Source organism: Phragmites australis, chromosome 19, assembly GCF_958298935.1.
Source record: "Phragmites australis chromosome 19, lpPhrAust1.1, whole genome shotgun sequence".
In the NCBI taxonomy this organism is placed as follows: domain Eukaryota; kingdom Viridiplantae; phylum Streptophyta; class Magnoliopsida; order Poales; family Poaceae; genus Phragmites; species Phragmites australis.
In genome coordinates this window covers 1,713,245-1,738,307 of record NC_084939.1, presented here as the reverse complement: position 1 = coordinate 1,738,307, position 25,063 = coordinate 1,713,245, and the positions used below count along the sequence as shown (strand labels likewise).

Sequence of the window (25,063 nt, the reverse complement as noted above, 5' to 3'; positions counted from 1 at the left end):
CCCTGTCCATCTTCCTCGCCTTGCTTCCACACTCTTCCTCCTCCGTCCTCGTCCCGCTCCGCCCTCCTACTCCATCTCCGATGGCTCCCGCTGCCGGATTATCCATCGTCGGTCAATGCCACGCTAACCCGTCATTGATTTGACACCCCCACCGCCAGTCCCACCTCGCTACCACCCACCACCAATCCGGTCGTCGGCCTAAGGCTTCCCTCTAAATCTGCCCCTCTCCCAAACCCCCAACCCTACGAGGAGGAGGTGGTGTGAGCACAGGAGGAAAACGACTCCTTGAGGCGCGTGCGGTATATAATATTTCCGTAACTTAGTGTCTTCGATCGAATGATTAAACACCACTTTTCTTTCAATAGTAACAAATAAAAACACCACTCCGTAATCATTTGTAGAACAGCGAATGAAGAACTTATGAACCTGAGCAAATTCAGATACAGAAAACACGGAACACAAACTCATCAATGCACCATCCCACAAATATTAATTTCACTCGCAGGTTGTGATCCCTCTCAAACCCTCCGGGACGGGTGGCACCCTTGGGCATCCAGATATGTGCAAGGACCTCAGGCGTCCCCGTCTAGTGCATTCTAGTAAATCTGTTAAATCATGCAACTTGCTGCACCCAATAATCGATAAGCTCTTAAGTGAAGCAAGGTTCTCCACACACGGAGGCAAGCTGTCCAGTTCGTCACACCCGGAAATCTCTAGCTCCTCAAGGCTAGAAAGCGCCATCAGGCCCTCACTGTTCGACGACGACGATAGTTCTTCGCACAGCGAAATCGATAAGCTTTTCAGGCTGCTAGCAACACCTGCCAGTCCCTCTTTTCCAAGCAGTTCATGCGGGCTCATACAGATAGTCAGCTTCTTGATGGGGAGCTTCATGGAAAGCTCTTGAAATTTGGGGCACTGGATGAATGACAACTCCTCAAGGTGAGGGCATGTAGCCCCATTATCCTTTGGCCAGCTTTCTAGGCCAACCATCTGACAGAAGGTGATGCTCTTCAGCGAGCGGAATGTCGCGCTCTCGCCGTTTGGTTCACCGTTTAGTTCCTTACTGACTTGCTCTATAGCATTCATCCCATTGATCTCCAGTGTCGTGAGGCGAGGTAGGTGTCCAAGCGCTGGGAGGCTCGTACACTTCAGGTTGATCAACCTGATGTGAGTCAGCTTCTTAAGCTGTGGGTCTCTGTTGGCCATCCAGCGCGGGAACCGTTCCCCTGCATAAGAGATGATCTCCAATGTCTTCAACCCACGGTTGGGCTCCAGACGGTCGAGTAGCTCTTCCACCACTCTTGGATTGCCACTTTCTGCATCCATGTTGCAATGCAGTGTCAAATGCTCCAGCTTGTGCTTCTCTTGCAGTTGTATATTTGCTGCGTCCTCGACCGAGATTTTCTCGATGTTTTCCAAGCCTAGTCTTTTCAGATTTGCTAAACCCTGCAGCTCCAAGATGGGGTTGTTATCGCCACTGTTCGCGATGTACCTTGGCAATGCTTCGATCTTGGTCAGTGCACTGAGGCCACAAGGCATTTTATCCAGTGATGCGCAATCTAGTACATTCAGCTCCTTCAGATTTTTCATGCTGCTGATATCTTGAGGCATCTCGGACAGATACTGGCAGCCTTGCAGGTCTAACTTTTGCAAGCTTGTGAGGGAGGATATAGTGTGTGGTAGTTTCAAAAGCCTTTCACAATGTGAGAGCTGCAAAGTCTGCAACAACCGGAGCGTGCCGACTGAGTCGGGCAATTTACCGACAACAGTTCGTGAAAGATTCAGGTACCTCAAAGAGTGAATCCTGCCGATAGATTCAGGAACTGCCGCGATACTTGTCTGAGAAATGTTGAGGTATATCAAGTACTCAAGCCTGCCAAGTGATTCGGGCAGTTCGGCGATGTCAGTTTGAGCAAGGTTGAGATACCTCATGTTTGACAGCATTCGGAATGGTTCAGGCAACTTGTCGATCCTTGTCGCCTGCAGATCCAAGACGCGCAACGCCGTGAGATAATGGCAGTAGTCAGAAGGAATCTCTCTGATCTCAGATTTACGGCAAGATAAAACCATCTGTTGCTCCCTGAGCAGGATTAGTGTCCTCAAATCTTTCTGTTCATTCAGCAGCTTCGGGAGTTCTTTAGCCCTGCCATCAACCATGAGAGACATGTATCTGATATTGGAGTGCTCTGTCAAACCAGCAGAATGATCACCCGTAATAGCTTTGTACAACTCTTTTCCTTTGCGCCGTGCAAGAATGTGCAGTACCCGATGCATCTTGTATCCCACCTCGCCTTTGGACCCGGGTTTCTGGACGGCGTCGAAGCATTCATTCAGCAGCCTGGTGAAATCACCGCCTCCTTGTGCGACCTCTCTGCTTGAAATCTGCGTCAAGCCTTCAGCGACCAGCAGGCCGGTCATCTCCTCCGCGTCAAAGATGTGGTCGTGTGGGAACAGCGAGCAGTAGAGGAAGCACCGTTGCAGATGTGCCGGGAGGTGGTTGTAGCTGGCCTCGCCGACGCGCAGGAGCTCCTCGTTGCCTGCACAGATCATATTGAACTGACCCAGTGGATCGGCAACTTTCTTGTCACAGAGAGCTTCAAGTTTGGAGCTCATCAGGTCTATGATGCCGGGCAAGCCGCTGCATCTTTCGGAGACCTGCCTCTCATTTGATCTTTCAGCCGCGGCGGCGGACATGGCGGCGTTCCTGTGGCCTCTGCGCAACTTACTGTTTTTCTTCAGGAGCAGCTTTAGCTGCTTCTTGTTACTCTTCTTGAGTAGTTTCAAGGTGTCTTCCACTGTCAATGGCCGCACGTGGTAGGTTTCTGCAGAGCGTATCGCCATTGCCGCGGCAGGGATCCTGGTAGTAACAATGATCTTTCCACTATTGTTCATGACGACGTTGCCGTAGAGGAGATGCATCAGCTGATTCCACTTGCCCTGGTCTTCGTTCCAGACGTCGTCCAGGACAAGCAGGTATCTCTTGTTGATCATGCCCTCGTTGAGAGACCACCAGAAGCTCTCCGGATCCTCCCTGGGTCTCAGCTGCTTTCTAAGCTCGGACATCACCAGCCTGAAGATACCTTCCGGGTTGAAATCTTGGGACACATCCACCCACAGAGTGAAGTCGAAGCCGTCGTCTTTGGCAGCCATGTACACGGCCCGCGCGAGCGCCGTCTTGCCGACGCCGGCCATGCCGACGATGGCGACGACCCCCGCTCCGCCGTCTTGCAGGAGCCTTGACACGTTCGCCTGATCCTGGCTTCTCCCTATGAGGCCATGTTCTTGAGACAGGGACGACGCGGCTTTCTTGGTCTTGGGGGCAGCACCGAGTCCGGGTGCATCCCGATGGGGATGCTCCGGCGGAGGCAGAAGATCGGCGACGTAAGTGGTGAAGAGGCGCAGCAGCATCCGAAGGTCCTTGCCGGCCTCCTCAAACTGCCTGGCAATCTTCGGGCGCAGCGCCGGCGGCAGAGGCTGCTCCGCGTGGCCAGCGGACGGACGACGCGACAGCTTCCGGGCTAGCTGGCCTGCCAACAAGGGCGTGGGGACAGCCAAGGGCGTGCTGACGCTGGAGGCGGCCACGGAGAGCAGGCCGCGGAGCTTGTGGCGGTACGGTGAGCGGCGGGCGCTGGCGGAGTAGCCGTCGAGGGCGTCGTCGACGGTGAGCGCGACGCGGCGGAGGTCGGCGAGGAAGAGGGAGTAGGCGGCGGAGCTGCGGCTGTCGACCAGCGGCTCGGCGTGCGTGACCTTGCGCTGGACCTTGTCGAGGACGGCGTACAGCTCCTGGAACTCCACCTGGACGCCAGGCGGCCAACCCCCGCCGCCGTCCCGCATCGCCGCCATCTTCTGCAGCACGCTCTGCACCTCCAGCGCCGACATCCTGTCCGCGAACTAGCTAGAACGCCGCGACAATCTGGCCAGGACTCGCAGTGCCAATGCCCGCGCGCCTAGTTGTCCCAAATGCCACAGCGTCAACGGTCAACCGTCCAACCCACCTCACCTACTACACCCAGTACCCACCCTCCTTTCTTCTTCTCTGCTCTGTGCCAGAGTACAGTACACCATAACATTTGCAGTGTGAGCTTGCAAACTATCAAGCGGATTCAACAAACAACCATGTCGAAACCTGGCGGCGGCGGCGGCGGCGTCCTCTTCTCCGAGTACATCGACGACAGCATCCTCACCCCTCTCCTCTCCCGCCTCCAATTCATCACCGACGACGAGAGGTTGCACGGCACCGACCTCCTGGAGGACCTCGACGGTATCCGCGGCCTGATGGGCGATCTGCGGATTGTCTTCGCCAGGATGGCCAAGAACGAGCGGTCCCTCATCGTCCTCTTCGATCCTATTGAGAGGCTTGTCGACGACGTCCTCGAGTCCGTCACCGCCAGAGACGCCGACGTCGCCGCGCTCCAGCCAAAGCTGGACAGGGTCAGGGTGCAGATTGGTGCCATCAGAGAGGCCGTTGCAGGATCCTCCTCATATGACAAGATCGAGAAAGAGGATCAGCCACCCCAAGGCAAAGGAGGAGCTCGGGAGGATTTTGCTTCTGCGCCCGCGGCCGAGGTGGTCTATGACGGCGGGGAGCACATGGCGCACCTCCGCCGAGCCGTGCACGGCATGGACGTGCGGCTGCGGCACTGCCTCCTCTGCCTCGCCGCCTTCCCGGAGGGTGCTGTCATCAAGAAGCGGCTGCTCGTCCACTGGTGGATGGGCGAAGGCTTCGTGGAGTCCGCCGACAAGGGCAAGGCACGCTTCAAGCAGCTCGTCGACATGAGGTTCGCCCGCGCCGTACGCCGGGAGCACTGCGGCACGGCGCACGCGTGCACCGTGCACCCGTGGATCCGCAGGATGCTCGTGGCCGTCGCCAGAAGCGGCGCGTTCTTGGACGCTGATCCGGACGGCACCTCCAAGAACGACTTCGCGAGGGCGCGCCGCGCGTGCCTGCGCGACGGCGGCGAAGTGAGCCCGGCGCCGTCCAGGTTCCACCCGGAGGTCTGCACGGTCTACAACGTCGACCAGAAGTACGTCAGGCTCAGCGACGCGTGGTTCAGAAACAAGGCACGGCTGGGGACCATGCAGCTCGGGCAGTGGCGCGCGTCCGGCGCGAGCGAGCAGATCGCCGACCCGAAGAGGAGCCACGTCGAGCTGATTGCCGACGAGCACCTCAGGGGCATCGGGGCGTGCAAGAACCTCAGGTACCTCAGCCTGAGAGGCATATCGCGGATCAAGGCCGTCCCGGACGCCATCGGCAAGCTGGGCGAGCTCGTCGTGCTGGACCTCAGGGCGTGCCACAACCTGCAGGTGCTGACCAAGGAGATCACGAAGCTGCACAGGCTCGAGTACCTGGACGTCTCCCAGTGCTACCTGCTCGTCGAGATGCCCGAGGGGCTCGGCAAGCTGTCGGAGCTCCAAGTGCTCAAGGGGTTCGTGCTGGCAAACTCCACCAGGAAGAACGCGTGCAGCCTAATCGAGCTGGCCGATCTGAAGAAGCTGCGCAAGCTCAGCATCGGCATCGGCAAGAAGCTGAAGCGTGCAGAGGATGAGCTCAGTGTGCTGGCCAAGCTGACCAGCCTCGCATCACTCAAGATAACATGGGGCATGGGAGGCAAGGAATCATCCGAGGCTACAAGAGTTCGTCAACTCGCTCTCCCCTCCACGCTTACGAAGCTGGAGCTCTGCTGCTTCCCGTGCCGAGAATTCGCAGAGCTGATCAACCCTGACGGGTTAAGAGGGCTAAGAAAGCTGTATGTGACTGGAGGGATGCTGCAAGATCTGGGAGCTCGGAGTGACCCGAACGGGGAGTGCAGAGTGGAGGTGCTTCGCCTGAGATATCTGAAGCATCTGCAGTGCGACTGGGAAGAACTGCACGGCCTGTACACAGAACTGAGGTTCTTGGCAGCTCAGAGCTGTCCAGCGGCAGCAAATTGGCCTCTGGACGAGATAGGGTTGTGGAGGAATAGTGATCGAGCTGGTGTACAAATGAATGAATGAATTGGCCTCTGAACGTTTGTTGCTTCCTCGTCGTAGCAACAAAGTGGAGCCTCAATTGTTCATGAATTTACTGCGTTTTGATACCAAGGTTCAAAATTCTTATATTCAGAAAAGGACTGAATTAGTTTCGGTTCCGCCAGAACGAGTAAAAAAAACAAAATGAATACTTGCTGCTGGCTGTGGGGTTCGAACCCACGCGCACTTCAGTGCAGAAGATCTTAAGTCTTCCCCCTTAACCACTCGGGCAAACCAGCTGCGTGGCTTTCTAAAGCATTAATTTTGGCTAAGTAACATAATATTAAGTATAGAAAAAAAATCAGGAAAATAGTTATGATAAATTATAAATGAGTTTTATTTAGTAAATTAATTTAGAATAATATGTTTTAACCCTTTTAGTGTTTATTTAATTCCTAAAAATCCTTAGAAAATCTTGAAAATTCTCAGAAAATACCAAGAGCCTTAAAAAATCTCAGGAAAATTTCTATACTCTTCTTTTACCATTTCAAAGCCATATCTCCACTTTTTGAGCTCCGATCTAATCGTTTCCTTCATCAATAATTCACAAAAATAATAAATTGAGTTGTTTGATGTGTTTTCAGTTCTCAACAATTCTCTATTATACGTTGCTAAAAATATAATCTTGTTTCATTTCATAAAACCATTATCAAAATTTTGGCACGATCTGTTTATATGTATATATCTCCTCCTTCTTTATAAAGGAGGGGAGCTTGAGCTTGTAAGACACGGGACATACTTTGTAACGAGTTTTTTTTTTGTTCTTGAGTTTCATCACACACGTACACTCACCAGAAGCGTTGATCACCCTAGTTTAATAATTTTAATAATGATTTTATATAATAAGATAAAAATTATGTTTTTAGCAACATAGACTAGAGAATTTTTGAAGCTAAAAACACATCAAATAACTCAATTTATTATTTTTATGATTTTTTGTGAATTATTAGAGAAGGAAATGATCAGATCAGAGTTGTAATGGTGGAGATATGGCTTTGAAAGGGTGAAAAAAGAGTGTAGAAATTTTCCTAGGATTTTTTTGGATGTGTCTATTATTTTCCAAATTTTCTAAGAATTTTTAGGAATTAAAGAAACACTAAAAAGATTAAAAAAGATTATTCTAAATTATTTTACTAAAGAAAACTAATTTTTTAATTTATCATAATTATTTTCTTGTTTTTTAAAATTTTCCTTTTTTTAAAATATATTTTTTCTATATTTTACTAATTTTTTACAGAATTTTTCTAATTTTTATTTTATTTTTCTATTTTTTTCTGTACTTTTTTACCATGCAGGCATCACATGATATGTCACGCTAGCCGTCTTACCACGTAGGCATTACGTGCCACGTCAGTCATCTTTGCCACGCTAAACCAGTATGTACCTGACAACATTAATAATTAAAAATACAATTTCAGAGTTTATGGAACTAAAGGTAGTTTAAGGATGCATATGTATGTTACTCTAATAATATAGTTCTGTTCCAAATCGTCTTGGAAAGGTTATCCCATGAGAGACAAGAACCTGCATAACTTTTTTTGTTCTTGAGTTTCATCACACACATACACTCACCAAAAGCGTTGATCACCCTAGTTTAATAATGATTTTATGTAATAAGATAAAAATTATGTTTTTAGCAACATAGACTAGAGAATTTTTGAAGCTAAAACACATCAAATAACTCAATTTATTATTTTTATGATTTTTTGTGAATTATTAGAGAAGGAAACGATCAGATCAGAGTTGTAATGATGGAGATATGGCTTTGGAAGGGTGAAAAAAGAGTGTAGAAATTTTCCTAGATTTTTTTGGATGCGCCTATTATTTTCCAAATTTTCTAAGAATTTTTAGGAATTAAAGAAACACTAAAAAGATTAAAACAGATTATTCTAAATTATTTTACTAAGAAAACTAATTTTTTAATTATCATAATTATTTTCTTGTTTTTTTTTAATTTTTCCTGTTTTTTTTAAAATATATATTTTCTACATTTTACCACTTTTTTACAGAATTTTTCTAATTTTTATTTTATTTTTCTAATTTTTTCTGTACTGCTTTTACCATGCAGGCATCGCATGATATGTCACGTTAGCCGTCTTACCACGTAGGCATCACGTGCCACGTCAGTCATCTTTGCCACGCTAAACCAGTATGTACCTGACAACATTAATAATTAAAAATACAATTTCAGAGTTTATGGAACTAAAGGTAGTTTAAGGACTGCATATGTATTTTACTCTAATAATATAGTTCTGTTCCAAATCGTCTTGTTAAGGTTACTGCTACGTTGCATTCGAGCCATCCGGATTTTGCCCGCGTCCTATCGATACCCTCATCGAGGAAGGAAGCTTTGTGAACGCACCACTACATAAAGTCCAAACTAAAAAAGAATCCTCCAAACTTTGCCAATCGAGTCCTCCAAGCGAGGTGCTTAAAAGAGTTTCTCACATAGTATGAGGAGTAAATTGAAAATAAACCTCCAACTACATAACCGCGCGAGCACGCGGCAACTCTTGCGCTCCGCCCCCTCCGACTCCTCGAAACCGTGAATCACACCCGCACCTCCACCGCTGCTTCTTCCCATCCCCGCCCCCCCCCCCCCGGCCTCATCTCCGGCGTCGCAGGCGGCGGAGGGCGATGAGGGGCGCCGACCTCATCAACCTCACCCTGCCGGACGAGATCCTCGACGACGTGCTCCGCCGCGTAGGCGCTGGCGCGGGCAAGCGCGACCTCGACGCCTGCGCGCTCGTCTGCCACCGCTGGCGCCGCCTCGAGCGCTCATCCCGCCGCTCCGCGAAGCTCGCGGCGTCGGGGGAGCGCGCGGACGACGTGCTGCGGCTCGTCGCGGAGCGGTTCCCCGCGCTCGTCGACGTGTCGGTGGACGAGCGCCTCACCGTCGGGGCCGGCGGTGCTGGCAGCTCCGGCTCCGCATCCAGATCGCGCCGCACGGTGAGTTACCCTTAGTTTTATGCTGAATTCTGCGTATTGCTGGTGCTCCCGTACCCGAATTTGCGAGAAATCTTGTATCTTGCCGATAATACGGATCGTGATCGTGAGGAACTTTAGATTTTGGGGTCTACATCTTATTTGGGAGAAACTTGGCGAATGTGAAGGATATGTAGATGAACTAGCACCGCGTTCCCAAAAAATGTATCTTTTCTACAATTTAAATAATTTTACAGGGTACTTCTAGTGTCTAACTCTGTATGAGTGATGCACTTTGTTCAGTTCAAGGGATCATTGTTATGTGTTTACTTACTAGCTTGAATGCCCTTCTCCACCGAGGAATTGTTCCAACGCTAGAATGGACATAACTATGCTGTCTAAACTTAAGAGATACCGTCTTAATTCAGTGACATTCATGTATTCAGGTCCTTAACCCCAAAGTCAGTTTACTTAGCTGTGTTGCGATACACTCAATACTTATCTTGAATACAGGTGCATAGTACTAGCCCATTTCGGCGCCGCAGGAGATTGCCCCTCAGGACAGATCTCTCAGTTCAGATATCCCCATTCCCATTGGACCAGCCAGCCGTTGATGATGTGACAGAGCGCAGTTGTTTGACTGATGTTGGCTTAACTCATCTCGCGATGGGTTGCAAAGGGCTTGAAAAACTAAGTCTGATATGGTGTTCTGCCATATCATCAACAGGCTTGGTGAGGATAGCAGAGAATTGCAAGAATTTGACTTCTTTGGATCTCCAGGTAATGCCTTGTTATCAGTTCTTCTGCTTTTGTTGTGTTGAATTCACAAAGTTCATATTTTTCGCTCTTGGCAATATAAAACATTACTACTTGGTATACACGATGAGTATCAATGCAGTGGAACGGTATCTGGAAATTTACAATTTGAATCTTTGTTCCTGGTGAAATGGCAATTATTGATTGTCCTTACTTAAAGGAATTATCTGGTTGACAAATCTGCAAAATTGATAACGGTTCTTCTATCTAGTTCCATCCACAATTTGTTCCAATCCATATATTTCGTCTTAAGTAGACCCAATACCTATTTTTGGACAAAGCATGACGCAAAATTGAACTGCAGGCTTGCTATATTGGAGATCCAGGACTTATTGCTATTGGGGAAGGCTGCAAGCTACTTAGTAATTTAAATTTGCGCTTCGTTGAAGGCACCACGGATGAAGGCTTGATTGGACTAGTAAAGAACCGTGGGCAATCACTGGTCATTCTGTCTGTTGCAACTTGTGTTTGGATGACAGATGCATCCTTACACGCTGTTGGATCCCACTGCCCTAACCTGGAAATCCTGTCACTGGAATCAGAACGTATTCAAAACAAGGGAGTAATATCTATTGCCAAAGGATGCCGATTATTAAAAACTTTGAAGCTGCAATGTATTGGTGCTGGTGATGAGGCCCTAGATGCTATTGGTTCATTTTGTTCGCTTTTAGAAAGCCTGTCTCTCAACAACTTTGAACGATTTACGGACAGGTACTCAGTTTAATTGCACTCTTTAATCTAATGTTGCATTTTACAAATGCCTGAAGTCCAATTTCGTTTTATATGTTTGTTTTCCTTTATTAAATTTCTCCTTGGATTTCAATCCTATGGTAAAGGCATTCCTTTGTTCTTGTCGTAATTCTATCTTGATGTACACTAAATTGTGGGAATTGCTTACCCATTTTTTTGGGGAGAAGAACAGCTGGGGAGGAGCCTACTACATTGCATTAATAAGAATAAATAATGAAGATAGTCGTATAATCAAGATTGCAAGGTCTAACATGGCCCAATGATAACATTCACAAGAGCCAACAAGGCTAAAAAACACCAGAATTTCAAGACAAATGAGAGTAAATGCAATGAGAGCCAAGGTACTTAGAACTGATATAAACTAATTAGGATGTTAGAAATCCCTATTTGCTGTTTCCCATTGAATCGAGTTTGCTGCAATTGGAGGTGTGGATCATCCATTAATTCTTCTTTTTGCTTGCACCCTGTACTTCTGCTAAATTTTAGGATTCTTGCTGACCATCGTTTGGAATTGCAGGAGCCTTTCTTCTATTGCAAAGGGGTGCAAAAATCTCACAGATCTTATTCTCAATGATTGCCAGTTACTAACTGACAGAAGCCTTGAATTTGTAGCTCGTAGCTGCAAAAAATTAGCACGGCTGAAGATCAATGGTTGTCGGAACATGGAAACTGCTGCACTGGAGCACATTGGGCAATGGTGCCCGTAAGTTTCTTGTTGATAACTCTATTGCAATTTCCTTTAATTAACATTTCTATAGATTTGTTATCCTTTTCAGAACAGTTCTTTATTAATCAGACGTGCTGTAGTTCAAGTAAGTGAAACAGTATTATTGGAAACAAGGATCTGGTTAAAAAACAGTACTTTTCGACTTTGAGAAAAGAGTAATTGTTTTACAGTAGTTCTTTTAGCTTAGCTGCACTTTAGAGCTATATTGATAATATATGTTGCAGTTTATGATTTGCCGTCCTATGCAATCAGGGCCCTTTTGGAGCTCTCTCTAATTTACTGCCCAAGGATCCAGAACAGTGCATTTCTGGAGATTGGTAGAGGCTGCTCCCTTCTCAAGTCTCTTTATTTGGTCGACTGTTCAAGAATAAGTGATGATGCCCTGTACCACATAGCTCAAGGCTGCAAGAACTTAACAGAACTTTCTATTCGGCGCGGTTACGAGGTACTTTCCGAGCTTGAATTTATTTGCTGCAAGCCTAGTATGCATGGAGGCAAATGGCAACCTTTCCCTTGCAGTCTATGTTTTGGTTCTGTTCAGTCTGGAAGACTGGAACTTTGCATAATTTTTGTTTGTATTGTTAAAATTGATGCATTTGGTTGTTTAAGAATTTTGCTTTTAGATGGAGCGAAGTGATCTAGTACCGTGCAAAACTAAAAGAACTTCAATGTTGTTGAAATTTGGGACTCAGATTTGTTTGGTTGACCGAAGTCCTTCTGTTGTGCAGATAGGGGATAAAGCATTGATATCTGTTGCTGAGAACTGTAAATCACTTAAAGAGTTAACCCTCCAATTTTGTGAGAGGTAAATATTATCATGCATGTATCCTGTCTTGTTGATTAGCGTGCCCATGTGCCCTTCATTTTGAACCTTCAACTTTCCTTTACAGGGTATCTGATGCAGGTCTGGCTGCAATCGCTGAAAGCTGCTCGCTTCAAAAGTTAAACTTGTGCGGCTGCCAGCTAATCACTGATAGCGGGCTGACTGCGCTTGCAAGAGGATGCCCTGATCTAGTTTTCCTGGATATAAGTGCTCTCTGGGTACATCTCTTATGACACTGAATTCCTTATATATAATTGTCTAAAAATTGACTAAATGAAAAATGTCCGCTACTTCAGTTTATCTCCATTTCACCCAAGGAACAGTTCAAGGACATCTCACAGTACTAGAATCGATACAGTCGTCAGCCTTATATCTAGGATCTGGTATACAGGAAACCACAAATTTATTGATTTGCTAAAAGTACAGGGAATCAACAAGTTCAATTGATACATGAACAATAATGAATATAAAGATCAGAAACATGAAAAGAATCCATCCAACTCGTGATATATCCTCGTTATTTTTTCAAACAGGAGACACCTGTTTTGGAACTATATCAATTCGACTGTTATTTCACACAAATTCTCTGTTATTCATTCTTAGTTAGGAAAAGAGGGGGAAAAACTTGCTTCCTTTTGCTTTGTGAATAGCAACGCGAGCATGCTATCCTTTCTTCTGATGACTTGTCATCTTCCCCCGACATACAGATCATTGGGGACATGGCTCTAGCTGAGATAGGTGAAGGTTGTCCCAAGCTTAAAGATATCACGCTTTCCCACTGTCCGAAGGTCACCAACATTGGTCTGGGCCACCTCGTTAGGGGGTGCCTGCAGCTTGAGTCATGCCAGATGGTATACTGCAGGCAAATCACCAGTGCCGGGGTAGCGACTGTCATCTCGAGCTGCTCCAAGCTGAAGAAGCTCGTCGTTGAGGAGTGGAAGGTGAGCGAGAGGACACGGCGGAGAGCGGGACCGGTCTTATCGTTCCTCTGCACTGGGCTCTAGTATCAAAAGGGAAATAAATCTGTGTTTTATCAACTCCTTTTTTACTCAGAAAGCTTCTGTTGTTTGTTGCTGCATTGTATACCATAGCATCATTAGCTCAAAAGTGTTGTATGACCTCTAACTCAAAAGAGTTGAACAGAATAAAATGTATCAACTATTGACGCCGAAGTGATGAACCAAATAAAAAAGCAGCTGAATAAACTGGCAAAAGCCCCATTGTACATATTGCACCTTGCTACTTTGCTAGTGATGTAAAAGCAAATATTTTTCATGTAGCCCTGTTGGCCACCCTGTCTGAAATGAAACATGAGCATTTTTACAGTTTTACTCCCTCTGTTTTCAAATATTTATCAGCTTATATCTTCCCTGTTCGTATGTTCTTTTGTGATGCTCATCAGCTACCTTGCCCATGTTCCAGTGGCCAGTGAGATACCTTCCGGCTTCTTTTAGACAGTTTCTGACGTTTGGAATTGCTTCAAGCTGCAATATTCCAAACGGATTGCTTCCTGTGGCATCTGGGATTCCTTCTTGTCCTTCACTGCCCAAGACATCTTCACAAACCCAACCAAGCCAGAATCTCTTGCTGGTGATCCCTTTCAGATAACATCAGACGTCTTCCAGCTGCAAGAAACGCATAGATTCTTTGCTCCTCCCGGTCTGCTTCCTCCCTACGCTGTCTGCTACTTTATTGTTATTCCTTATCCAAACACATCCAAGTTGAGGCATCTATAAGTGCTTGCTCCATTTTTGCAACAAGAATCAAGCATAAGCAGCAATGGAGAAAGGCGCCGGAGGAGGTGACGAGCCGGCGAGTGCCGCCGGGGGCATTTGTGACCGGTTATTGACGTTCCTGGCGAAAAGCCTATCCATGAACAGGCAGAAGAACATCACTGGAGGGCCAAGAGCTGGCGGCGGCCACCGTCAGATGGAGGGAGGAGAGGGAGAGGAGGAAGACGAGTTCGCCATACGGATCGAGAGGGCTGATTTCGACTTCGAGTTCTTCAACGGCCATGGAGACGAAGGCCACAACGGCGTCACGACCATCCTGGAAGACGTGAGCAAGGCGAAGGCAACGGCGAGCGATGAGCAGAGGCAGAAGGGAGCTGCCGCGGCCGCTGATCATCCGTTGTCCCCAGCGGCGGTGGAGGAGATCACGAAGGTGAGGAAGGCGGTGACAATCAAGGAGGACAGGCCGGAGGAGGCTGGCGCCGGCGACAAGGGTGCGCCGGCGTTGGAGAAGAAGAAGTCGATGTTCAAGAAGCGGCAGGCTTCGTCGTCGTCGGGCGCGGGAGGGGAGGAGCAGGGCGGCCGGGCGCCGAGGAGGAGCGGGCTCCGGCCGCGGATGCCCGCGGTGCCGCGGGTGCCGTCCAACATCAATGAGCAGTCCTCGACCTTCATCGAGGAGCGCAGGAAGGGCTTCGGCGCCACCGGCAAGCCGGTGCCGGACAAGTGAACCGGCCGGTGTATGCATGCATGTGTCAGTGAGACCCTTAGCGAGTGTGTACGTATGTATGTGTTTGGGTTTGGATGATTAATATCTCTGTAATTGTCGTGTAAGAGTCTGTGATGCTCCAAGAGGGGTGGATTAATGATTTTAAAACTATTGGCTCAAATTTAACGAGATAAATCAAAGTCAGTTTATATTTAAATGTGTTTTAAATTTATCTAGTGCTTCTACTCTATTGTAAAGTTTTGCACCTAGGAACTAATCCTATAAACTATATATGATAATTCTAGAAAAGGTAAATGTAAAAAGTAAAATGGTGCAAGAAGTAAATATGGAATCTAAAAGGTAGAGAGAATGCAAACTCAGAATGATGACTTTTTTCTTGTGGTATTAATGGGTTACCACTCATCCCTAATTTACACTGGAGCCCATTGGAAGGGCCAACTCCCTGGTCCGCTGACCTTGTGGATAGCCATTTGAGCTCACCACACGTTGGTGGGTCTCTTAATGAGCCTTTCTCGGAAGCTCACCGCTGTCTCCACTAAGGTAATGCTTTACCACTGGAACACCCTAATTTTCAACTTTTTGAAAGTAGTAATAATTTACCTTTTCTTTAGAATTAGGGTGTTGTTCTTCTTCTCAAAATTCTAGTGGAAAACTTATTTTCTAAATTAAATAATTAACTTAGGCTATATTAAGAAGTTTGATGTATTCATGCTGGAGTAGATACATTAGAGTTTTATTGTGTGAAAAATGATTTTTGAAAACCTCGAGGTGAGTCGTTTGATTTTTGAAAAGTTTGAAAAGGTTTCATAAAAGAAAAATTAATTTTTCTCCTATGGGCCGAACTCCCTCCTTCAGCCCATCCTTTCTTTTCCTCTTCTCGGGCCGAGCCGGAGCCCACTCTCCTCTCCTCCCCACCTCCCGCCTGGGCTGGCTGAAGGCCAGGCCCAGCAATCCCGTGCCGTCGCTACGCAAAGGTGCCCTACCAAATCCCGCCTCTCCTCACGCGTTGCCGCCAGGTGAGCCCGCATGCGCCGTCTCCTTCCTCGTGCCGCACCGCCCGAGTCTGAGTCGGACACGAGACGACCGCGTCGCCGCCTCACTCGAGCCCAAATCTCAACAAAACCCACCGAATCCGTGCCAACCTCCGTGTTTATCTGTTCCCCGCCTATATAAGTTCGCACCCCCCTCCTTTGATCTGTTTTTCCTCGAACTGAGCTACCTCTAGCTCTAGCCGTAGCCACCATTATTGCCATCGCGCCGAGCTCCACCATCCGCCGCGCTTGCCGCTTCTCCTCGCTAACTGAGTACAACTTCGGGACCACGTGCTCACGAGGAACCGATTCCACCGCTCCCCTTCACGTCTCGGTCACCGGAGCTCCTTCCCTGATGCGTCTTGTGCACCGCTGTCTCCTCCACCGCCGCCGACTACCTTCCCAAACCGCACCGTCCGCGGTAAACCGTCAAACGGGTTCGCCGTCCACTCCTCTCTTTCCTCCGCCACTCGCCGTAGTCCCTTGTGCCCGGCAACAAGGTTTTTGCCCTCGCCGGCGAGTTCGCCGCCGCTGTTTCCTCTTTGCCGCCGGTCGGTTAATCCCCTCCCTCCTCTCTCACTGCCCGATATATAACCGATGGTCTATATTAGATTCAGAATACCCCTTCACCCGAGCCAATCACATATCACCACATGTCATCTTCTTTAATCCAGTTAGCCACCATTGCCACCTCACCGCCCACGTCAGCCGACCACCTCAGCCTCAGAGCCCATGTGTCATGCCACATCACCATAGCTTTACCCAGTCAGCTTTCTGAATTATTTTAATTTGGGAAAAAGTGGCACTTTTGCACTTTAGCCCTTGGACTTTCCTATATTTACCCTAAAGCCCCTGTCTTTTTATAGTTTAGTCCCTAGACTTTCCAATATTTGCAAATAGGTTACTCTATTTTTACAAAAAGGCCCATGTCCTCTCTGTTTTATTCAAAACAAGTATTTTTCTTTTTTAGATTTAGTCCAAACTTGTTTTTAGCGTAACCTTCTCGTTTTAGCTCCGTTTTAGGTGATTTTTACGCTCTCGCGTTCGTAGAAACGTGTACTATCTTTTAGTACTCTTTTCATAGATGTTAGCTATTGTTTGGTGTGCTATTATGAGCTAGTTTTGTATGTGCTTTTCTGGTGTGTTCCGAGAGCAGACGAAGAACAGTTCGAGAATCTCCAGGACCAAGCCTTTGAAGAGTATGAGCAGTAAGTTGGAAGAGGCAAGTGTCCTTGAATATTTTGATCCAAGTTTTTAAATGTGTTATTTATTTCAAATATGCATGCTATTAATTTTGAATCCCATTTACTTATAGTACCATGTTCCATATATTCCTTGTCGCCTAGTTGTCAGCAGTGGTTTATGGGTAGTTTATGCTTAGCTTTGCACAAGGGTATGGATGTGTTATGAGTTAAACATGATTAATAAATTATGCAACTATAAGTTGAAAATTATGGTAACTTGTGTGGCAACATGGAACTTGGGGATGTCGAGCAGAAGGTTAGTTGATGATGGTGCGTGAGGCATAAGTGTGTGAAACACTTTGGTGGGTGGTAGTACTTGCTCGATGTCCTAAGGATCGGTCATGGAGTGATAACTCAAGAATTATCATCCATCTATGAGGCTTATATGGGTACGACCTGGCTTAGTAAGTAGTTGATCCTCAGCATAGAATGAGCCATTGGTGGTGTAGTGGAAGGGTAGATTGATTCTTTCCGGGGCTACAAGGCGCATGAGGGGGCTTCTAGGTGGTGTGACTCCACTTTGACGGCGATGAAACCTTAGCGGGCTTATTCTTGTTGGTAGGATGCTTTGTAACAGCCTTGTAGTGATCTCTGGGCGACACACCACTAGCGTGTGTTAAGTGTTTGCGCAACACGGCAACAAGAAAATCACGACTCGTGGGGAAAGCTAGACAACCTCTGCAGAGTGTACAATCTGATATATCAGCCATGCTCACGATCATGAGAGACTTGGATCCTCACATGATTAGTTGGTTTGGTTTAGTTGATTTGGTTGGTTACCTGTGAAGCGTAAATGTCAGTGGATGGTTCTTGGTTACCTGTGATGGGTATCAAGTTGGTTGGTTTGGGAACCTGATGTGAAATTCAGGTAGTTGGGAAACATGTGGAGATATTTCTAGAGTTGAGAGTTTAGTGATGGTTGTCATAGATAAATAGTTTGCTTTTATAACTCTTTTTACGATAGCATAGTTGGTATTTATGCAAATTTACCTGTTATAGCCTATTTCTTCAATCAAGCTTGCATGTCATATATTTCCAACACTTGCGAAGTACGATATGTACTCACACTTGCTATTTTCATCCAAATGTGCATCAAATCGCTGCTCAGACAATAGAGACATTGAAGGAGAACTAGACTTCTACATTGATGAAGATGAATATTGCTAGGCTGGTGGATCCCCCGGTCAATTGCCTGTGGAAGATGGGAGCTTCGCTGTGTTTAGTTTGTGTGCTTTAGTTTAAGACTCTGAGATTTATCTATTTTGTTTAAGTTAAACATTGTAATAATGGCACTGTGTGTGATACACTGATGAAGTCGCTGCATGTATAAAACTTGATCTTAGCATACATATAGTTTGCATCTGGTTTTGTTCTTTTATAAAACCAGGTGTGACAACCACTCCGGCACGGTGCACTCCAACCGCTCACAAAGCTTGCGTCCGCTTCACTTCTTTATGTCTTAGGTCTCCCTCTTGGTCTATTAGGATTAGATAACCATAATGTGCATCACTACTAGACTATTAACCGAAAGACCCTAGATCAAGCTATTAAACCTAAACCTCTCTTTGTAGTACAACGAAAGAGAAAAAACCTATATACACAAGTGATGCTCTCAACTTCATGATAACTTATCTAAACAATAGTTCTTATATTTTCATAAAGCTCTTCTTTAACCTTAATATTAACTCTTATGAGGTGTTTGGAACCATAAGCCCATCTTCTTCATTCATAAGACTAAATTTTTGCAACCTAGCAAACTTTATTAATCTTATTGATCATGTTAATATTAGTCACCAAAACATACTAACTATATACTTGTTTTATTGATCTTTCACCAAGCTAGAGCTTGATCGTAGTCAAGTTCGTGATCATCAACTGTGGACAAGGGCATCAGATTTGGATTGATCGATAAATGCTATTGTTTCTTTTTTTAAGAACCAGAGGCCTAAGCCCTGTCCCATTTCATTAAAATGAGACCATTTATGGATTTACAGTACTGCGAGATTATCGACATCAGAAAGTCTGGTAAGCCATCAGCTTCCAACCCAGCCCTCACTGATCCGGCACATTTAAGATCACATTACAACCAGGTATTAGAAGAACACAGACCGAATTTTCTGATCACCAAAACCAACCATCTGCTTCAAGAGTATTCTTCTCTTAGCAAAGAAGCTTCACTGGCACACCTGTCCAGACTTCGTTTCATTGGTCCCATCGGCCTTGTGATGGACATTAGATCCTCAGCGGCGATGTGATCTGATTCTCCAAGAACCCACACCATTGATCTATCCTTTCTGACAAAGTATCCTGCAACATTGACTGCCAAATCTTTACTGACTTCAGAATAAACTTTAAAATCACCTTGATATCCTGCCATTTCTGTTTTCGAAACACAAAGTTATTTCTAGTAATCCAAATCCCCAACAAGGTTGCAGCAGAGATAATATTAATTCCAGCATCTTTTTTATGGTTTAACCAGTGACAAGCTACCGAGTCACATTCCTGGCCAATATCTATGTCTAAAAACTCACTAACATAATGCCAGATTTCTTTTGCTACTACACAACCAAAAAAGAGATGGACTGCAAATTCATTTTCAGAGCAGAACATGCATTGTGAAGGTTTCTCTACTCCTCTAATTTTTTTCTCGAGGCTTTTCCTGCACTCCTCCACAAAATGCTGTGGCGCGCAAATTTCACTTTTGCACCAGAGTATGCGGTTTATGCTCGAGGAGTTGAACCTAACTTGATGGACTATTTGGCGACCGTGGACATTCGGGCGTGAATCATCAAAGGTGGAGCCAACCTCTACTACCTTGAGGCAATTAGAACTTCGAAAGAAATGACAGTTCAAGTGGTGGTGTACAAGGCGATGGCTGCCCTTCGTGGTGAGTTACCAGTTCTACGTGGATCACTACTACAGAAATAGTTATCAGTGCCAGCTCAAAAATACCATTAGTGACGGTTTTTGAACCGACACTGATTACTCGACACTGATAATGAGTATCGGTGCTGGCTCATGGAAAAAAAACAGCACTGATACTAGACTATCAGTACCGGTTCATAACAAGTAACCGACATTGATACTCAATTATCAGTGTCAGTTTTTGGTACAAGCTAGCACTAATAGTCTCCGTATCAGTGTTGATTTTTTTTGTTATGGGCCAACACTGATGGCCCCTCCCCCCTTATAGAATCTAGCCGTTATCAACAATATCACAAATAATGTCACATACAACAAGATAAACATACATTCAAGTTTTACATGCACATGTTATTATCTCAGCACATATAATATCATATACACACACAATTCATTCACATCTCATCTCATTCATGCATACGTAACCATGTTATTTCATATGTCATTGACTATAGATCATAACTAATACAAGTTTACAACAAAAGTTCACAATTAACAGAAGTATGCAACAAAAGGGTAAGAAGCGATGTCATTCAATTGTTCTTGTTGACTGAAGACCCTAAACAATGCCTTTTTCCTTGAGAAGAATTAGGTAACGAACTCCACAAGCTAATTGAAGGGGCAGCTTACGAACAACATCATTTGAAAATATGGTACCACCTAGACTCTAGAATGACTTGGTCATTGATGAACCCGCACAGTTATCCCTAAATTGCCTTGATTCTTTGTGGTATGATGATACCTGTTTCTAGCTCGAGGTCCTGTAATTACCAGAATTGAAGAAATCTATATATTTGAACACGAGTAGGAACTAAAAATTAATCATCAATATGTATACCACTTACCTCAGCTTTGGTAATGGTACTATAATTATTTTCGGTCCATCCATGCATGAAGTCACATACATAGTAGACACATAAATTGGTGCCCTAGGCCTGAAGCATACAAGGAAGTCTGTTACGATTTTTCAATTCTTTTGAAACGGAAAGTGACATCCTTTCCTCTTGACGTAGCGCACGTATGTGTGTGATTATTGACCGTAACTATACTTAGATTCAATCAATTCGAAGTTTACTAAAGCGTTAATGAAATGATTAGTTTACCTTTGTAGAAAGTCTATGACGGGTTGGTATTCGGCTACTGGATTTCTTTTCCCGTCGAGGACAATGATACTGCTATAGTCAGTTTGGATGACAAAGAGGGCCTAGTGAAATCTACACATATGTCACTATAGGTAATTTATCCTAAGTCCTAACGTCGTGATGCTAAAAATGAGTAGTAAAAACATAGAGGAAAACACATACCTAAAGTTGTAAGGTAAAAATATGTATTTCTTTAATTAACACGTTTTAATAAATTCAAGTGCATAATACTCGGTTGCCTGTGGTAGGGTGGCGACCATCGTCTGCTTTATTTTCATTGGGTCTAGGAATCCTACTTCAGTGATGCCCTTTTGGTTGTATGCATGTATCTTCATTCTACATACACAAGAAGTTAAGATATTCAATCTAATGGTACAAGAATTTATACTATGAATTATACATGTAAGACACTTACAAAATCCACAAACTTATGAGTTGAACACCGAGGGCGTCTTGGTGTTAGAGTTGATACATTTCATCAAAATGAATCCAGACTTCGCCATCCCCATAGAGGAAATCACAAGGTCTGTATTAGAACGTGAACATCTCTCTACCGGCCTTTGACCTGTTTCAAGTACCAGGCATGGAATCTCCACATTTGGGTTGTTAGCTCCGATAGGGACTTGACCAGTGGTTCCCCAAGCTTAAATTGCCATTTAGTTTGTGCCCTTTCAACCTTGGACTCGTCATAAAGTTCTTCTTTTGTTATTTCGGCATCAATTAGAAAATTTCTTTCTAATTCTTCCTGTTGTTCTAGCGTTCTTTGTTTTTTACCTTCTCGATCGATGCCTTCCTCAACTATTTCTTACCCACGCGCATAGTTAGATTTTAGCGGTGGGTCCACATGTCTTTTTAAAATCTGAAGAAACTTGGCGACCAATACGTTTGAAGTGTGCAATGACATCAGCGCTCACTTTCCTTCTGGTTTCCTCATCAGTTAAGTCATAGGGCAGAGGAGATGCCAACTTCTTAGCTGTTGCTCATTGCTGTGACGAAGTTGATTTTTGAGATGACATCGACTTTTGAGCTTGTGCAGGTGTTACCGGCTTCTGCAGCGGGATAGGTGGTGGCGGTGAAGGGGTTGGAGATCTTCTTGGTGGCTATGGAGGCGGTGATGGAGGTGGAGATCTTCTGGGTGGCTATGGAGGTGATGACAGAGGAGGTGGAGAGCTTCTGGGTGGTTGTGGAGGCAGCGATGGAGGAGGCAGAGATCCTATGGGTGCACCCGATGACTCCGAACTAGATCTAGACTCATCTGTGTCTTTGCCAAACAATATACCGCACTTGCGCCACATGACGTAATGGCCTACATTTTTGGAGGGCCTCATTTCCCCTGCCTCTCTAGGGTAATCCAGCTTGCTTTTATGGTACTTATGTATTACACTGTCCACGTGTATTCTGGTGTATCCCTATGGTATCGGACGACCATTGAAGATGGTCCCTTCCATCCATTGCTCAGCCAGACCCCTAGCCACCGTGGTGGGAACACCCAAGGCTGGCATGACAAGCTTTCATGGTGTGCTTTCTATGATGTCGTCCACAGGGTGATGGATTAAGACTTCTCCTGGAAGCCCCATGGATGTGCAGCTGCTCTGGGAACCACCAGGGCTCAGCACGAAAGCATTATTTGTGATGGCTAACAACTTCTGTCTTGCTTGCTGCTAGGCTTGCTGCATATGTGCTTCTATTTTGACGTCTATCATCCGTATCTCCTCTGCAAGTTCTTCTTTTAGCATGGCTATCATTTCTGAAATATTTTCTTTTCTTTGTTGCTTGTAAGTGTCGATGTTATGTTCAAATCTGACCTTCCAAGGTCTCAAACCCTTGTTGCGCGTGCGACCGGTGTGCTCCTTGTTTCCCAATGCCAATGCTAGCTCGTCGTTCTCCCTGTCTTCCTGGAAAGAGCCCTGAGAACACTGGGCGTAGGCATCTCTAATCTTCTACGTGACTTTTAGTTCTCATTTGCTTTTGAAGCATAAGCTTACATCAATCGCAAGAGTCATCCCTCCCCGATACAGGTAGTTCTTCGATCATGGAATCCACTCAGCCGTCACAGGTGTGACACTGCCTTTAGTTACGTCTTCTTCCATCTTCTCCCACTGATCAAGTTTCCTAACGTAACCCGCGTGAGCTGGTTCTGTGGGGGTATAAGTTCTTCTGGGAGTTAGCCTTGTTTGCTTATCTTTTTTGCTTCCTCGAATCCCTGTACTCCACGAAATCATTCCAAACATCTTTCACCATCGGATAATCATCCCAATCCGGTGTTCGACCCTTGAAGTGATAATATATGTACAGTTTACTATTAAAATTCTTAAAAATTATGCCCATTATGACTAGGGCCTAATGCTTTGCTATGGCCATGTTGCATCCTTCAGGGTACTCGAACTTTTGCGACAACTTGCCCCACATGAAATTCTTGATGCTATTGGGAACCACCCACTTGTCACCTCGTTTGCCTCTCCAAGTTCTATAAGTGATTGCGACATGGTCCCTTACGAGACACCTGCATGTTGTATTGAACGACCCGAGTATGTGCAGAGATTTTATGGGCTCCTCGGCTGAATCGACCTCCGTGATGAAAAAATGTCCCTTAGGCATCTTGTTGGGACCTCGGCCACACTTCGGTCCTTTAGACGACTGACCATTCAGCGCAGCATCAGTGGTTAGAGACGAGAGCACATCATCAGTGATCAAACCCTGCGGAGCATCAACGTGAGGTTGATTTAGGTTGAGGTATGCACTTGAGCTTCGCTCCTGAGCATCATCCGAGACTGGATTCTAGTCAGAGGAGAGGCCTTGTATCAGGGTGCACGTACGTGGGCGGCGACTTGATTTTGTATGTGCCATTCCCACATAAAAATTCCACCTATTCAAATTTGTTGCAACATCGATATTAGCATATATGACTGCTAGTAGATACATAAAGAAATAGCAACTAGCAGAAAATGTAATAGGTCCAAATCTTCTATAACATGTTCATCATGTCTCTAACTATATGTATTGTACATATTATTCATGAATCAATAACAAGTGGCGTTCATCATAAGTGCTCATATCTTAAGTCTACATTACCTAGTTTTGACCAAACACAGACAAAATGGTCCTCCACCCAAATAGATGAAGCAAAACCAAAAGGTTATGTTTAATCACATTAAGGGATAACAAAACTTTACTTCTGAGACAACATGGCAACCGTTTCTTTTGTTGCTTAATTAATACACCAGAGAAAACACTGCTGAATTAGATTAGGTAGCACCAAAAACTAGTCCCAAGTTTAGAGAGTTTCAGAGTTCTGAATTTTATTCAGTATTCTGAAGCTCGTCCAGCTCTTCTTTGAATTTCATCAGAAGGCTGAAGTGAGCAGAGTAATTGTAGGCTAGGCAGATCCTTGGTTGCAACTATCTTGATTAACATCAACTTATCCAAGAACTCTAGGTGAAAGCCCAAATCATACAAATATTCTCTAAACAATCTGAAAGAACATTTTCATTGTTTCTATAGCTTCCATCACAAACTGCAGATGTGTTAAAACTAAAATATTGATGAGAACACATTAATCTTGCATCAAGTCTGATTCATAGCTACAGATTAGCTAGAAATGAAAAGAGAAATGAACAACAATTGATTGACATCCATGTCATGTAGCATGTTTACGATAACAACATAGTAATGTCACAATCAATTCATATAAGGAAAGTAAATGGGAGCATGAAAGAAAAATATTTAATTAAACATATCCTAATAGAGTACAAAACACATATTGATCAGGTCCATACAAGCATTATAAGTTCAAATTACACATCAGATTCACTTGGCCTCAAGGTGGCCAACATCTTGACAATCCAGCAACTCGACCAATTGAATGGACAACTTTTGAAGGTTGCTCACTACCTCCTCAAGTTGGAGTACAAACCGGTTCGCATCCATGGAGCACTTGCACGAACATGGATCGAAGCTTTTGTTAGCTATCTTTCTTAGATCTACAGCTATATCATACATCTTTTCGATAGTCCACGCCCATCCATCAGTCATTGTTCTACAACCATCCAAAAGAAGCATGTTTTGTCTGAATCTTATAGGAAAACAACAATTTTTCAGTTAACAAGGATATGATAACAATTAACAAGGATTGACAATGCAAGAATCACACAATTCCATATAGCTCTCCAATTTGAAAGACACATAAACATAATAGGTTGAGTATGCATAGATGCTTG

The 25,063-nt window shown here is 45.2% G+C and overlaps 4 protein-coding genes and 1 non-coding gene across 5 annotated transcripts; 3 read left to right on the top strand and 2 right to left on the bottom strand.

Moving 5' to 3' along the window:
• Window positions 1-329: 329 nt before the first annotated feature.
• Window positions 330-3,936, bottom strand: LOC133900013 (putative disease resistance protein RGA1). Its single transcript, XM_062341079.1, has one exon. The coding sequence runs from the start codon at window positions 3,877-3,879 to the stop codon at window positions 496-498; it is 3,384 nt and encodes a 1,127-aa protein (XP_062197063.1). The 5' UTR covers window positions 3,880-3,936; the 3' UTR covers window positions 330-495.
• On the top strand, window positions 3,936-6,088 carry LOC133900019 (disease resistance RPP13-like protein 4). Its single transcript, XM_062341087.1, has one exon. The coding sequence runs from the start codon at window positions 3,961-3,963 to the stop codon at window positions 5,992-5,994; it is 2,034 nt and encodes a 677-aa protein (XP_062197071.1). The 5' UTR covers window positions 3,936-3,960; the 3' UTR covers window positions 5,995-6,088.
• A 77-nt stretch (window positions 6,089-6,165) lies between these two features.
• On the bottom strand, window positions 6,166-6,248 carry TRNAL-UAA (transfer RNA leucine (anticodon UAA)). The gene has a single exon. It is a non-coding gene; the product is annotated as a tRNA-Leu (tRNA).
• Window positions 6,249-8,542: 2,294 nt separating this feature from the next.
• Window positions 8,543-13,384, top strand: LOC133900022 (F-box/LRR-repeat protein 4-like). Its single transcript, XM_062341091.1, has 8 exons — window positions 8,543-8,958; window positions 9,448-9,714; window positions 10,055-10,461; window positions 11,018-11,203; window positions 11,480-11,672; window positions 11,956-12,032; window positions 12,118-12,268; window positions 12,758-13,384. Exons 1-8 carry the CDS (start codon window positions 8,647-8,649, stop codon window positions 13,052-13,054), a joined length of 1,890 nt encoding a protein of 629 aa, XP_062197075.1. The 5' UTR covers window positions 8,543-8,646; the 3' UTR covers window positions 13,055-13,384.
• Window positions 13,385-13,493: 109 nt separating this feature from the next.
• LOC133900027 (uncharacterized) lies at window positions 13,494-14,654 on the top strand. Its single transcript, XM_062341099.1, has 2 exons — window positions 13,494-13,709; window positions 13,812-14,654. The coding sequence occupies exon 2, from the start codon at window positions 13,830-13,832 to the stop codon at window positions 14,505-14,507; it is 678 nt and encodes a 225-aa protein (XP_062197083.1). The 5' UTR covers window positions 13,494-13,709; window positions 13,812-13,829; the 3' UTR covers window positions 14,508-14,654.
• Window positions 14,655-25,063: the final 10,409 nt, after the last annotated feature.

Coding starts and splice junctions, on each gene's coding strand:
- LOC133900027 (XM_062341099.1), top strand. CDS start 13,830: ATGGAGAAAGGCGCCGGAGGAGGTGACGAGCCGGCGAGTGCCGCCGGG.
- LOC133900019 (XM_062341087.1), top strand. CDS start 3,961: ATGCCACAGCGTCAACGGTCAACCGTCCAACCCACCTCACCTACTACA.
- LOC133900022 (XM_062341091.1), top strand. CDS start 8,647: ATGAGGGGCGCCGACCTCATCAACCTCACCCTGCCGGACGAGATCCTC. Junction 10,462..11,017: donor TTTGAACGATTTACGGACAG/GTACTCAGTTTA, acceptor TTGGAATTGCAG/GAGCCTTTCTTCTATTGCAA. Junction 12,033..12,117: donor ACCCTCCAATTTTGTGAGAG/GTAAATATTATC, acceptor TTTCCTTTACAG/GGTATCTGATGCAGGTCTGG.
- LOC133900013 (XM_062341079.1), bottom strand. CDS start 3,879: ATGTCGGCGCTGGAGGTGCAGAGCGTGCTGCAGAAGATGGCGGCGATG.